General features: G+C 40.9%; 1 protein-coding gene and 1 long non-coding RNA gene across 2 annotated transcripts in view; one reads left to right on the top strand and one right to left on the bottom strand.

The window, feature by feature from the left end:
- OCA2 (OCA2 melanosomal transmembrane protein) overlaps window positions 1-16,361 on the bottom strand; it is a 481,450-nt gene that overhangs the window by 188,807 nt on the left and 276,282 nt on the right. The window contains exon 17 of the mRNA XM_049614148.1: window positions 16,225-16,329. Coding sequence (XP_049470105.1) covers window positions 16,225-16,329 — 105 coding nt within the window. The remainder of the gene's footprint in view (window positions 1-16,224; window positions 16,330-16,361) is intronic.
- Window positions 9,174-10,237, top strand: LOC125910196 (uncharacterized). The gene is made up of 2 exons (XR_007453886.1): window positions 9,174-9,462; window positions 10,018-10,237. It is a non-coding gene; the product is annotated as an uncharacterized LOC125910196 (long non-coding RNA).

The following is a 16,361-nucleotide window of genomic DNA, read 5'->3' as shown; positions in this document are numbered from 1 at the left end:
TGACACCAGCCCTGAATCCCTCCTCACTTCCTCTCTGCTAGCCCCACCCATAGCCCAGGACCTGCATCAGTAGCCAGCCCAGGCTGCTGCAACTGTGCAAGTGCAAGACACAAGCCTAGACCCCTAAAGCTGACTCCCACCCCTGTGCATATGCTCAGAGCTAGCCCCTCCAGCTATCTGCTCACGTATTGCTGGCCTGGTATGTGTCACTGACTTCTACTGCCACATGCACACACATGGCAAGATCCTGTAGTCACAGGAGTGCATACCAGTAGCCAAGGCCCCCATACTAACTTGTGGGCCTACATTTGGCCTTATCTCCTGTCAGTGGTCTGCACCACTGGGCTCACCTGCAGCTAGCCCTTCCAGCTGTACACCTGCATGCCCCTAGCCTATCTCCTAAAACTAGCCTCCCATCATGCACCTATGGCAAGAACAAGTAGCTATGGTAGTACACACAGACAACCAGAGCCTCTGCAGCTGCAGTATAACCTCAGTAGGCCCTACCCCTTGATGCTTCTCCTGGCTCCCACAACTATATGTATATTTGCAAATGGCCCTTGCCACCACAAGGCACCTGCAGCTTCCCCCTGCAATGAATTATGTGCACATCATCAGCTCTGACCACCACTTCTGCTAACTCTGGCCCCTAGCCACAGAACCTGGAAGCACTTCTGGGGATCACAACAGCCTTTGTAGCCTCTGTGGACCACCCATGACAGTCACCAAGGACCACACAGTGTCAACGCTGTGGACTTCGGCAGGCTGAGCTAACATTACCATATACCCCAGAACAGAGCTGCCACATTTTCCCAACACTCCATACCCTCAACCACTATACCTAGGTCACAACACACTCCAGCATGCCCTCACCTAAAGGTAAAGGTCTTTCCTTACATAAGTCAGTCCATTAAATCTGGAAGAGGTGACTGTTTATTCAAGACTAGAGGGATCATAAAGAATCAGGAAAACATTATTCTACCAAAGAAACAAATAAAGCTTCTCTAGACACAGTATTATTAAAGTGCCTAAAATCAATACAAATAATTGTAAAATGAGCAAGAGAAAATAATTCCTCTCATACAAAGGAACACCCATAAGGCGATGAGTGGATTTCTCAGCAGAAACCTTGTAGTCCACAAGAGAATATTCAAAGTGTTGAAGGAAAAAGACTGCCAACCAAGAATATTTTACCCAGCAAAGCAGTCCTTCAGAAATTAAGGAAAAATAAAGACTTCCCTAGAAACAAAGATGCTAAGGACATTCATCACCATTAGACTTGCCTTGTGAGAAATGCTAAACAAAGTTCTTGAAGCTAAAATGAAAACATACATACTTATTAATAACACGAATACAAATTAAAGTATAAAACTGACTGGTAAATATAAGTATACAGTCAAATTCAGAATACTCTAATATTATAATGGTGGAATGTGAAACACTTAACTCTAGTATAAAGGTTAAAAGATAAAGTACTAAAAATAAATATACCTACAACAATCTGTTAATGGATACACAAGATTAAAAGATGTATACTGTGACATCAAAAACATAAAATAGGGGCTACCTGGGTGGCTCAGTCATTAAGCATCTGACTTTGGCTCCAGTCATGAACTCACTGTTCATGAGCTTGAGTCCCACATCAGGTGAGCATGAGCCCTGCCTTGGGTTAGCTCAAGACCCGCTTTAGGTGAAAACAAACCCCGCTTCTAGTAAAACATGAGCCCTGCCTAGGATGAGCCCCACTTCTCTCTCCCTCTCTCTCTCTCTCTCTCTACCCCTCACTCACTTGTGCCCTCTCGAAAGAAAGAAAGAAAGAAAGAAAGAGCAAAAACATAGACTTTTTATATGCAATTGAAGCTAAGTTGTTATGAGCTTAAAATAGATTATTGTGACTATAAGGTGTTTATGAAAGCCTTAGGGTAACCACAATACAAAAACCATATAGCAGATATCATAGTAGATATACATATGATAAAGAGAAGAGAATGAAGGTGGAACACTATAGAAAACCATCAATTTACAAAGTCAGACAACAAGGGAGAGAAAAAGGAACTATAAAATAATGAGAAAACAATCAACAAGATGGCAAAAGTAAGTCATTCAATTTCAATAATTACTTTATTTTTTAAATTTTATTTATTTATTTTTGAGGGAGAGGCAGAGAGAGGAGAGAGAGAATCTTAAGCAGGCTCTGTACCTTCAGCATGGAGGCTGACATGGGACTCAAAGTCACAAACCATGAAATCATGACCTAAGCCAAAGTCAACAATCAGATGCTCAACCAACTGAGCTACCTAGGCACCCCTATCAATAATTACTTTAAATGTAAATGGACTAAATTCCCCAATCAAAAGACCCACAGTGGCTAAATGGATTTAAAAAAAAAAGACCAACTATATGCTGCCACAAGAGACTCACTTCAACATCAAGGACATACATAGGCTCAAAACAAAGTGATGGGAAAATATACTCCATACAAATGCAAACCAAAGAGAGCAGGGGTAGTTATAGTTGTAGCAGACAAAATATACCTTAAATCAAAACTGTAAAGACACACGAAGGTCGTTATATAATGCTAAAGGAGTTGATTCAACAAGAGATTATAACAATTGTAAATATATGTGTACACTACATCAGAGTACATAAATATATTAAGCAAGTATTAACAGGTGTGAAGGTAGAATTAGACAACAATATAGTATTAATAGTGGACTTCACGACCCCACTTTCAAAAATGGAAAGATCATTCAGACAGAGCATCAAAAAGGAAATATTGGATCTGAACTACAATTTAGAACAAATGTGCCTAACAGACATATACAGAACATTCCATTCAATAACAAAATGCACATTTTTCTCAAACACTAATCGAACGTTCTCTAGGCAGGTCATACATTAAGTCACAAAACAAGTGTTAACAAATTAAGAAGATTGATATTGTATCAAGCATCTTTTCCAGTCACAGTAGTATAAAACTAAAAACAATAACAGAAGAAAAGCTGAAAAATTCACAAATATGTGGAATGAAACTACATGCCCCTGAAGAACCAATACGTCAAAGAAGAAATCAAAAGGGAAATAAGCATCTTGACACAAATGGAAATATAGCATACCAAAACCTATGAGGTAGAAAAAGCAGTTCCAAGAGGGAAATTTACAGCAATAAATGCCCACATTAGGAAAAAATAAGTTTAAATAAGTAATCTAACATTACACATCAAGGAACTAAAAGAACAAACAAGCCCAAAGTTAGCAGAAGGGAGGGAATAACAAAAGATTAGAGCAGAAATAAATCAAATAGACTAGAAAAGCAATAGAATACATCAATGAAACTAAGAGCTAGTTTTTTGAAAAGATAAATAAAATTAACAAATCTTTAGCTAGACTAAGAGAAAAAGAAGACTGAGGAACAAAAAAGGAAACATTACAATTGATACCACAGAAGTACATAGGATCATAAGAGACTACCACAAATAGTTATATTACAACACATTAGGCAACTGAGAAGATATGGACAAATTCCTAGAAACGTGCAAGCTACCAAGACTGAATCACAAAGAAATACATAACTAGTATGGAAATAGAATCAGTAATGAAAAATCTTCCAAAAAAGAAAAACCCAATACCAGATAGCTTCACCAGTGAATTCTACCAAAAATGTCAAGAATGATTAATGTCAATCCTTCTCAAAGCCTTCCAAACTATTAAAGAGGAGGGAACACTTCCAAACTGGTGAGTTTTACAAAACATGTAAAACATTTAATAAATGCTTTATGATTTAAATTAGAAACTTTTAAAGAAAAATTAACACCAGTCCTTCTCAAACTATCCCTAAACCTGAAGGGAATGCAATACTTACTTATTCTATGAAGTCAGAATTACCTTGATACTAAAACCAGGTAAAAACACTACAAGAAAACTATAGACCAATATCCCTTATGAAATCCGGCACCAAATGTGTCAATTTAAGGAAGACATTGCCTCTCCAAAGAGGAAACAAATAGAAAGACGCTAGAACTCAGGCAAAAGAGGACACAGCCAGAGAAGGAGCAGAAACACAGACAGTACCGTTCAGAAAACAAAAAATAAAATTAGAAAGCATCAAATGATGAAAAAGGTTTTCCATGAGAAAAAGAGGAAATTAAGGTATTATAAAAGTGCTGTTTTTAAATAAGAATTCTAGACTGACTTAGCACTTTAAACTATATGAACATGTACATTTATTTAAAATTAAACACTAAACAACTAACCAGTTCAAAACAAGTAACATAACACAATGTTAGGTATTAAGTGCTATGGGAAAAAAATAAGTAAAAAGGAGATGGCTGGCAATCAATTTATCACGGAGAAGGTAATATTTTAAGAATATAAGTGAGGAAGCAAGACCAAGCTCCTAATGATCTGTGTGAAGAGTCTCTGGCAGAAGGAATAGAAAGTAGAAAGACTCAGAAGCAGAAGCTTGCTTGATGTGTCCAAGGAAAGCTAAGGAGGCCAGTGTGATTGGAGCTAAGTGGGCAAAGAAAGAGTGATAGAAAGTGAAATTAGAAGTGATGGTGTCCACAAATCAGCCCTAAGTAAGCACAAAAAGATCGAGATCATACCGTGTATATTTTCAGACCACAATGCTATGAAACTCGAAATCAACCACAAGAAAAAATTTGGAAAGGTAACAAATATATGGAGACTGAAGAACATCATACTAAAGAATGAATGGGCTAACCAAGCAGTTAAAGAAGAAATTAAAAAGTATATGGAAGTCAATGAAAATAATAGCACCACAACCCCAAACCTCTGGGATGCAGCAAAGGCGGTCATAAGAGGAAAGTGTATAGCAATCCAGGCCTTCCTAAAGAAGGAAGAAAGATCTCAGATACATAACCTAAACTTACACCTTAAAGAGCTGGAAAAAGAACAGCAAATAAAACCCCAAACCAGCAGAAGACAGGAAATAATAAAGATTAGAGCAGAAATTAATGCTATTGAAACCAAAAAAACAGTAGAACAGATCAATGAAACCAGAAGCTGGTTCTTTGAAAGAATTAACAATTGTTGATAACCCACTGGCCAGTTTGATCAAGAAAAAAAGGAAAGGACCCAAATAAGTAAAATCAAGAGTGAAAGAGGAGAAATCACAACCAACACAAAAGAAATAAAAACAATAATAAGAGAATATTATGATCATATATGCCAACAAAATGGGCAATCTGGAAGAAATGTACAAATTCCTAGAAACATATACTCTATCAAAACTGAAAGAGGAAGAAATAGAAAATTTGAGCAGACCCAAAGCCAGTAAGGAAATCGAATTAGTAATCAAAAAGCTGCCAAAAAACAAGAGTCCAGGGCCAGATGGCTTTCCAGGGGAATTCTACTAAACATTTAAGGAAGAGTTAACACCTATTCTCTTGAAGCTGTTCCAAAAAATAGAAATGGAAGGAAAACTTCCAAACTCTTTCTATGAAGCCAGCATTACCCTGATTCCAAAACGAGAGAGAGACCCCACTAAAAAGGAGAACTATAGACCAATTTCCCTGATGAACATGGATGCAAAAATCCTGCACAAGATATTAGCCAACCGGATCCAACAATACATTAAAAAAATTATTCACCACGACCAAGTGGGATTTATACCTGGGATGCAGGGTTGGTTCCATATCCACAAAACAATTAATGTGATTCATCACATCAATAAAAGAAAGGACAAGAACCATATGATCCTCTCAATAGATGCGAAAAAAGCATTTGAGAAGCTACAGCATCTTTTCTTGATAAAAACCCTCAAGAAAGTAGGGATAGAAGGATCATACCTCAAGATCATAAAAGCCATATACGAGCAACCCAAAGCTAATATCATCCTCAATGGGGGAAAACTGTTAGTTTTTCTAAGGTCAGGAACAAGACAGTGATGTCTACTCTCGCCACTATTATTCAACATAGTATTGGAAGTCTTAGCCTCTGCAATCAGACAACACAAAGAAATAAAAGGCATCCAAATCAGCCAGAAGGAGGTCAAACTTTCACTCTTTGCTGATGACATGATACTTTATATGGAAAACCCAAAGGATTCCACCAAGAAAGTGCTAGAACTGATTCATGAATTCAGCAAAGTTTCAGGATATAAAATCAATGCACAGAAATCAGTTGCATTCCTATAGATCAATGATGAAGTGACAGAAAGAGAAATCAAGGAATCGATCCCATTTACAATTGCACCAAATATCATAAAATACCTAGGAATAAATCTAACCAAAGAGGTGAAAAATCTATACACTGAAAACTATAGAAAGCTTATGAAATAAATTGAAGAAGACACAAAAAAATGGAAAAAGATTCCATGCTCCTGGATAGGAAGAACAAATATTGTTAAAATGTTGATACTACCCAAAGCAATCTACATATTTAACACGATCCCTATCAAAGTAACACCAGCATTCTTCACAGAGCTAGAAAAAATAATCCTAAAATTTGTATGGAACCAGAAAAGACCCTGAATAGCCAAAGCAATCTTGAAAAAGAAAACCAAAGCAGGAGATATCACAATCCCAGAATTCAAGCTATACTACAAAGCTGTAATCGTCAAGACAGTATGGTACTGGCACAAGAACAGACACTCAGATCAATGGAATAGAATAGAGTACCCAGAAATGGACCCACAAACGTATGGTCAACTAATCTTTGACAAAGCAGGAAAGAATATCCAATGGAATAAAGACAGTCTCTTCAGCAACTGGTGCTGGGAAAACTGGACAACAACATGCAGAAGAATGAACCTGGACCACTTTCTTACAACAGACACAAAAATAAACTCAAAGTGGATGAAAGACCTCAATATAAGACAGGAAGCCAACAAAATCCTCGAGGAGAAAGCACACAAAAACCTCTTTGATCTTGGCCACAGCAACTTCTTACTCAACATGTCTCTGGAGGCAAGGGAAACAAAAGCAAAAATGAACTACTGGGACCTCATCAAAATAAAAAGCTTCTGCACAACGAAGGAAATAATCAGCAAAACTAAAAGGCAACCAAGGGAATGGGAAAAGATATTTGCAAACGACATATCAGATAAAGGGTTAGTATCCAAAATCTACAAAGACCTTATGAAACTCAACACCCAAAAAACAAATAATCCAGTGAAGAAATGGGCAAAATACATGAATAGACATTTCTCCAAAGAAGACATCCAGATGGCCAACCGACACATGAAAAAATGTTCAACATCACTCCTCATCAGGGAAATACAAATCAAAACCACAATGAGATACCACCTGACACCTGTCAGAATGGCTAATTTTAATGACTCAGACAACAACAGATGTTGGCGAGGATTCAGAGAAAGAGGATCTCTTTTGCATTGTTGGTGGGAATGCAAGCTGGTGCAGCCACTCTGGAAAACAGTATGGAGGTTCCTCAAAAAACGAAAAATAGAGCTACCCTACGACCCAGCAATTGCACTGCTAGGCATTTATCCATGGGATACAGGAGTGCTGTTTCGAAGGGACACATGCACCCCCATGTTTATAGCAGCACTATCAACAATAGCCAAAGTATGGAAAGAGCCCAAATGTCCATCAATGGATGAATGGATAAAGAAGATGTGGTATATATACACAATGGAGTGTTACTCAGCAATCAAAAAGAATGAAATCTTGCCATTTGCAACTACATGAATGGAACTGGAGGGTATTACTATGCTAAGTGAAATAAGTCAGTCAGAGAAAGACAAAAATCATATGACTTCACTCTTATGAGGACTTTAAGAGACAAAACATATGAACATAAGGGAAGGGAAACAAAAAACAATATAAAAATAGGGAGGGGGACAAAACAAAAAAGACTCATAAATATGAAGAACAAACTGAGGGTTGCTGGAGGGGTTGTGGGAGGGGGTACGGGCTAAATGGGTAAGGGGCAGTAAGGAATCTACTGAAATCATTGCTTCACTATATACTAACTAATTTGGATGTAAATTTTAAAAAATAAAAAATAGAGTTAAATCAAAAAAAAAAGGAAGTAATGGTGTCCAAATGGGTAAGGCATGCATGCAGGCACTGCAAGACTCTGAGTTGTGCTGAGCAAAGTGGGGATACTCAGTGGAGAATGGATGTTTGGGTCTGAGCAAGAGTGGAAACAGAACAATTTGGAGGTAACTGCAATACACAGGTGGGAAATGTTGGCTAGGATTTGGGGGCAATGGTAAAGATTATGGAAACTGGCTGTATTTAGAAGCTCTGAAGGGCACCTGGCTGTGGGGTATAAGAAGAAGCAATGGATCAAGCTGGTTCTAAATTTTGGGACTCTGAGCATATGAAAGTTTTATGTAAGTGAGAAAGATTGGGGAAGGATGTAATCAGAGTTTCTTTTGGAACATGTTAAGTTTGAGATACCTATTTTATCTCAGTGGAGAGGTGAGCAGGGCAACTGGATATGGGAGAAGCCCAGGAGTAGGTGGATGCAGGTGAAATTTAGAGCATGAGCTTGGATGATACCTCTAGCAAAGAGTCTAGAGAGTGAAGTGGCCAGAACATCTTCCAGTGTTTGGGGGCTGGAAGATGAAGAGGGCCTGCAGAATGAGACCAAGGAAGAGTGGCTGCATGGATAGGAGGAGAATTTTGAGGAGTCAAACAGGGAAAGAACCCAAATAGGAGAGAGGTTACCTCTATCATGTGCTACTGACAGTCCAGGTTAGAAGAGAACCAGGAACATCACTGGATTCTCACAAGGGTGGATACCATGAGATCTTGCGGTGGAGTCAAGAGAAAAATGAAGAGGGGCTACAGCAAGATGAGTATGGCAAGGAAAGACCTTGCTTTCAAAGAGTTTGGCTTTTAAAGGAAGCAGAGAAAAGGGAAGGGAGCCATGGAGATATGTGGCTCACTGAGGTCTTCATGAGAGGAGAGATGGCAGCATGTTAGATCCTGATAAGAATGATGTAGGGGAAAGTGAAAAATAAATTATGCCGGAGAGAACTTTGGCTGTGGCACCAGGTGGAGGAACTGGCCTCCATTGAGTGGGAATGTCTCCCATACAACTGGAAGGAAGGTAGGATGCACTAGGCAGCCACAGTGGTCATTGTTCATGAAAGCTCCCACATCACTGCTTATATCTCGTCACAAAAGGAAAGCTAGGTCATCAACTGTGAGAAAGGAAAGAAAGGGTGCTGGAGGCTCAAAGAGAGATGAGAGGTGTGCAGGAGTCATCAAGAATCATGGGAAGATGAGGCTCAGGACAAAGCTGTGTGGAAGGCAGCACTGAGGGTCCATGATGGAAGGGCTGTGGCTGGGAGACAAGTCAGCAATCCTTGCTGCTCTGTTTCATTGTCTGTGCATGTGGATGGGGAGGCAGGGGGCAGGATTAACCTGGTGGTGGGTGTTGCTTGCCAAAGGAAGACTGTGAAGCCTAATAGTGGCAAGGGAGCTGAGGATTAATACACAAAGACAATCATAATAATAGTTATGAAAGGTAGGTATTTAAGGAGGAAAGGGAGAATGTAAAGCAGGGTGGGTCATCAGGAAGGGCTGTTGACTTGGGTCATAAAGTTATCAGCAACAATAAACTCTAGGGCAAGGTCCAGGACTGGGTTACATTTCTCTTTGGGGGTACACGAAGATTTTAAAGGAGCTAAAATAGATGGGTAGTATTAAGGGACTCAATTTCCAGATCTTTCATACATCATCAAAGTGAGCTGCTTCCTCAGCCCTAAGAAATGGATGTCCTAGGGCCCATGGGAAGAGACTAAGGAGGGTGGCTCCTGGATCATAGCCCTGTGGATGTTGAAAATCATGCATGTGTTGGGAAAGGCTCTGTTTGCACTGATCCCAATTGAGCCCCAAGAAATCCCCAACAAAGTAGGAAGACAGGTGAAGATGAATTGCTGCCTACCTCAGGGCCCATGGAGATACTTGCCAGGGCCACACACTGCCGGCATACCAAGCCCGGACCCTCTGTGTTCCCCTAACATCACTAGTTTGGCTTTGGGTCTGTACAAAACAACTTCTCTTCTTGATATTGTTACAGGGTCATCATACCAGAGATGTCACCTCATCCCATGAAACGTTACTTGCATCAGCTCAGCATACAGCACTGTACAAGAGGACCAGCTGAGTTCCCACCCCTGGGCTGGTCACCTCAGCTATGGTCCCAAAGGAATTCTGAAAAAAAAATGTGACTAGTTCATACATTTAAGTTAATATGTAAAATTGCTCATCCTAAATTAAAATAGTTCCTAAGAATGTAATTGCTAGCATATGTTAACATTCTTAAAAGTATTCCATCATTCCTTTAAATCATACATTTAGAATTAAATACTGTAATATCAATTTATCTAAAAATACATATAAAACTCCTTTTCAAATATCTTAGCAGGAGGACACATACTTTGCTGCCTGGACTCTAACCCCTACAATGGGCATCTGATCCACGACCCTAGAAAGGATGGTTTCTGAGTGCAGGAGAATTAACAATTAAAGGGAGGCTGGCTAGGCTATTCCTTATAGCAATGAAAGAGACACATGGAAGAAGACACCCAGAAGAGGGCTGAGATGGCCCATGTAGGCAACAACAGGAAGCAGCAGTGGTTCTTAGGGCAAGGGCTGCCCTGGGCCATGAGGCAAGGCCAAAGGGGCAGATACAGCACTTTCAGGTGGATAGCTGTCCTAAGATGACCCTGTAGCATTATCAGACAGTGAGCATCAAAAGGATGTTCTGTTCTGTGAAAGGGAATGTAAATAGAAGATGCCAGCAGGGTCAGTTTTGAAATTTGAATTTATTGTCAACATTTGAGAGCTGAAAATTTTTCATAGAAAAATAGTGATACCTGGTTTTTGTTGTTATTGTTGTTGTTGTTATTGTTGTTGTTTGGAAAAATCAGATAAGTGCACATACCATGCCTACTTCCCTGCAGGGGGAAGATGCATCACAGCTGTACAGGTATTTCCCTATCTCTGGCCCAGCACACCTGCCCTCTCTCTAAATCCACAATTCCTGCACTTCCTACACCCACCACCCTGCTCTCCCTGGGCTCAGAACACCTGCTCTCCCTCTACCGCATCTAACCTCCCTGTACCTACCACCTGCCTTCCTTAAACCCACCACTACTGGGGTCAATGTGCACTTACCCCCAGCTAGCACTCTTGATGGTTGTCATTTTGCTGCTGATGTCTACCAAATGTCTCCAGGTGAGACATTTAAGTTTGGACACTTAATCTAGAGACTTGTCCCCATCTCTTATACACAGGGGAGTGCTCCAGCCTCTGAGGAATTGCCCACTCTTTCCTTTTATGTGGGATTTAATGAGTGCCTCAGGCAAATAGTAGGGATAACTTGCATCTTCACAGGGGATCCTGAGAATGGAGAGGGTGGGATTGTAGTTCTTCACTGGCAGGCATATTTGTAGTGGTAGGGAAATACTGCAGATGGGGTACTGGCCCAGACCAGCGCATCTCCAGTGCATATGTGCAGGCAGTCACCCATCACCTAGTCCAGGTACAGGTTCTGACTTGACAGGTCTGGGTAGCCAATGCATACATTTGTACAAGCTCCAAGGCTGCTGACACCCAGACCCCACCTGAGATGGAGGGGCTGCATATTGTCAATGCAATGCATCTATTTTCTTCTTCTTGGAACTCCTATCATTACCATTCTAGGGTTCCTGGGTCTCACTCAAATCTCTTACCTTTTTTCATGATTCTGTTCTTTTGTACTTTTGCTCTGTACTTTTAGTTAGCTCTTTCATTTGGCTTCAAACCCACTAACTCAGGCCTAACACTGACTTTTTTTTCAATTCGTTATTCAGTATTTTTTTAAGTTATGGGTTTTGGTTTCAGAAAGTACTTTTTATTCAATGCTTAAAATCTCCTGAATTGTACTTACAACTTATTGTTTATTTTCTTATGTCTCTGGGACATGCTGTGATGAATCTTGTCTGAGGCTGTTGGTCCCCCAAATGTGCTACTTGTTTTTTGTGGAGTGCTACAGAGCTAGAATCCGGCAAAGTGGCCAGTCCTCACACCTATGGAAGGTGAAAGACCCTCAGCCTGGACACTGCAGGGCCCTTCTGAGGCCACACTCTCGGCCACCAGAGGGGGGTGGGGGCCTCCCAAAGAGGTTGTGCACTGTCCCCAAGGGGCTGACTTGCAACCTGACAGCCTGCCAGTACCAAAGTGATCAAACTGCAGGAGCTCTCCCAACCTAATGGGGTAAACAGCATCTCTTTGCTGCTGTCATTTCTATTTTCTCTGACCTAATGCTTTCTCAGCTTGCACAATGATGGATCTGGGATTCAAGCCCAGACTCACCTTCTCTAGAACCTTAACTGTTAATTCCTACAAATGCTCATGTTATTAAACCTAACTGCAATCTGCTAGACCAGGTTCAACCCTCCACATTATTTTGATCCTGGAAAAGGAAAAGGATGGATGAAAACAAAAATGAGATCATGTAGACAGAAAAGCAAATGTGAAATGCTTCTGACTTCTACCACCCTGAAAGAGCATTTTTCTTTGTCAGGGGTTACAGCAGTCTGTCCTCTGCCCAAGCACCTCCTGCAGGGCAAGTGGCAGGGAGAAGACTACAAAGACCTAGAAGAAGAAGATACATGAGAACAAGCCAGCCTTGAAAAACTGACTACCACACCAAGGCTGCAAGATAATACAGATAATGATGAGTATCCAAGAAGTCAGAGAAAACACACAAAATCATGTGCATAAATTACCATTCTTTGAATTCAACATCCAAGACAAGAATAATCACATTTTAACTTGCAAATTTCCTGAGAATTCTTCCTGTTCAAGGAAATGAGGCTGAAAAGATAAGGTTTAAATGGAGAAAGTCTGTCAGGGAATTCTCAGTCATTAGCAATGTATTGCAAGTACATTTACTGGGAACACCTAAGAAAGCTGCCCACAAAAGCAGGTCTGGGCTCATGTGTGCTCCCACAGCTCCTTGTTAATTGCAGACAGGAAGCTGAAAGAAGGTGAGATGGGCAGATGTTAATAGGATTACCCTGAATGGAAATATTTTTTAAGACAGGAAGACAGGGGCGACTGGGTGGCTCAGTCGGTTAAGCGACCGACTTCAGCTCAGGTCATGATCTCACAGTCCATGAGTTCAAGCCCCGCATCAGGCTCTGTGCTGATAGCTCAGAGCCTGGAGCCTGCTTCAGATTCTGTGTCTCCCTCTCTCTCTGACTCTCCCTCATTCATGCTCTGTCTCTCTCTGTCTCAAGAATAAATAAACATTAAAAAAATTCTTTTAATAAAAAAATTTTAAAAAAAGACAGGAAGACAAATACCATATGATTTCTTTTTTCTTTTTTTTAATTTTTTTATGTTTATTTAGTTTTGAGAGAGAGAGAGAGAGACAGAGAGAGAATGGGGGAAGAGCAGTTAGAGAGGGAGAGACAGAACCCAAAGCAGGCTCCAGACTCTGAGCTCTCAGCACAGAGCCCAACGCAGGGCTCAAACTCAGAACTGTGAGATCATGACCTGAGTCAAAGTCGGACGCCCAACCAACTGAGCCACCCAGGCGCCCTCATATGATTTCACTCAAAAGTGGAATCTAAAAAACAACAACAAATGAATAAACAAACAAAAAGCAGAACCAGACCCATAAATACAGAGAACAAACTGATGGTTGCCAGAGGAGACTGGGGTAGGTATTTGGGCAAAATAGGTAGAGGGGAAAGGGAGATCCTGGCTTTCAGTTATGGCGTGAATAAATCACGGGAATAAAAGGCACACCATAAAGAATAGTCAATGATATAATAATAGTGATGTATCAGGACAAATGGTAGTTACACTTGTGAATACAGTATAATGTATAAACTTGTCAAATCGCTATGTTGTACATGTGAAACTAATGTAACATTGTCAACTATATTCAAATTTAAAAAACAAACACTTAGGGGAACCTGAGTGGTTCAGTTGGTTAAACGTCTGACTTAGGCTCAGGTCATGATCTCACTGCTCATGTTTGAGCCCCGCTTTGAGTTTTGTGCTGACAGCTCAGAGCCTTGAGCCTGTTTCAGATTCTGTCTTAGTCTCTCTCTGCCCCTCCAGCCCCCTCTCTCAAATATAAATGAACATTTAAAAAAACACTTAAAGTGATGAGCACTGAGCAATGTTGTTGAATCATTATATTGTAGAAACTGGTATAAACTCTGTATAAATGAATATAATTAATATGGCTGTGTATTAATTATACTTCGATTAAAAAATAAAAATTAAAGATAAAACAAAAAGGAAATATTTCCAAACCAGTTGATAGAGACCCCCAGGACCTCCCACAGCCTCAGCCCTTTGGACCCTGCTATGCCCCAAGCAACTGAGTAATTAACAATGGCACGTTGGATAAGAGGAGAGAGGGGGCTTCAAGCTTCCTGTTTCAGAGTCTCCTTGTCTGTTCTGATTGCACTAAACAAAGCTGGAATGTCAATATTAAATTGAATTAATTTAATGTTAATTTTTTTATTTATTTTTGAGAGAGAGAAAGAGAGACAGAGGATGAGCAGGGGAGGGGCAGAGAGAGAGAGGGAGACACAGAATCTGAAGCAGGCTCCAGGCTCTGAGCTGTTAGCACAGAGCCTGACACGGGGCTTGAACCCACAACTGTGAGATCATGACCTGAGCCAAAGTCTGGCACTTAACTGACTGAGCCACCCAGGTACCCCAATGTTAAATATTTTTTAATAGTGTTACCATTAAAGAGGTGCCAGGGTGGTTCAGTCAGTTAAGCATGCGACTTTAGCTCAGGTCATGATCTCATGGTTCGTGAGTTAAGCCCCACATCTTGAACAGCACAGAACCTGGCAGCACAGAGCCTACTTTGGATCTCTCTCTCTCTCTCTCTCTCTCTCTCTCTGTTTCTCTGTCTCTCTCTCTCTCTCAAAAAATAAACATTAAAAAATAGTGTTCCCATTAAAGATAAGCAAAAGTCAAAATCAAGGGGAGAGCCCAAGGAATAAGGAAAATTTAAAAGAACAAATCTAATCCCAAAAAAGTTCTGGGTTGCTCTTCTAAAACCCAGCTGTGCACATGCTGGAATTTTAACTGAAGCCCTGTCCAGCCAAATTAGAGAGATAAGCCCATCTATGATCTAGTTCTTCCAACTTTGGACACTGTGAGACACATTCTGGAGAGAAGACACCACCCAGGAAGAGATGGGCTTTGCTGTGTCCCAAACTAGGGCATTCAACATCTGTACAACTTCTCTAACTCAGGACTTCATGAAAAAATAATAACAGTGATAGCATTAGCTCAGAATTACCAAACCCAGACCATGGAAGAATAATATAGCTATGTAGCTAGAGAGTCAACCTGCAGACACTGATTCCTGCAGGCAATGAGTGAGGGACATAGAGTGTCAGGTCAGCCTAAGGTCCTGTGAGAGAGAGAAGCACCACCTTTCTCCTCACTGACAGGCTCTCTGCTCTACTTCCTTGGGTCTCAAGTGTTTCCCAGTGTGATATATGGTGATGGAATGTAATGGGAGCCCCCTTGCAAAGGCTGTTGGAAGAGGTATGGGTGGGGCCTCAAGGTCACAAGAACAGAGAAAATTACCCTGTCCAGAGTCCAACCATGAGGAGTGTTCACACCTGGGACTTCTGGTAATTGTGACAGGACCCCAGTTTCTTGTATGCAAGCCCCATTCCTTCCTTTACTTTGTCATACCAGGGATTCACAGCTCTGCCATATACCAATCAGTGATGTCAGAAAACACAGCAAGAACAGGGCTCAACAGCCTTGTAAAAGACCTTTAATGTGTATCCCAATATCAGCTGCAGTCAGGGCCACATAGACAACTCAAAATTCTGCCCAAGCCAAGCACGAGAAGCCACACTGGCCAGTGTCTGCATTCACAAGGAATAAAGGATGATTGCCTTCAACCACTCTATCTTTGGTGTCTTACAATTTTCTTTCAAAGAATAAATAAATAAATAGACTGTCTTTTCCATGAAGTGTGGCAGCTCTCAGTTGGGCTAACCCTGAAACAACTAGTTAATGATGCACTTCCCACTACAGCTGCAGGCCCACGGATTCCAGCTTGTAGCGTGGACTCAGTATCCCTGGCCCAGCTGGCCCTAAGCTTTGCCACATCTTTCCTCCATAGCTACGAGTGCAGCAAACAGACATGGTTCATTCTCTGCTTCCTCTTGAGGGAAAGGTGAGCCCAGATTGTGTCCAGGCAAGTTGGGTCCATATCACATGGAAGAGCAGTGCAACTCACCATTGTAGCAGTGAATGGGATGTTGTCAATCAAGGATGATGCAATGGCTGAGACCCAGACCACCAGGATGATGGCAATTGTGAGGCGCCGATCCTCTGGGACCATCTGGAAGGAAGCAGATAATAGCAGTGCTATGT

The sequence above is a fragment of the Panthera uncia genome, assembly GCF_023721935.1.
Source record: "Panthera uncia isolate 11264 chromosome B3 unlocalized genomic scaffold, Puncia_PCG_1.0 HiC_scaffold_1, whole genome shotgun sequence".
Taxonomy (NCBI): domain Eukaryota; kingdom Metazoa; phylum Chordata; class Mammalia; order Carnivora; family Felidae; genus Panthera; species Panthera uncia.
Note: the sequence above shows the minus strand (reverse complement) of the source record. Positions and strands in the feature narration are given on the sequence as shown.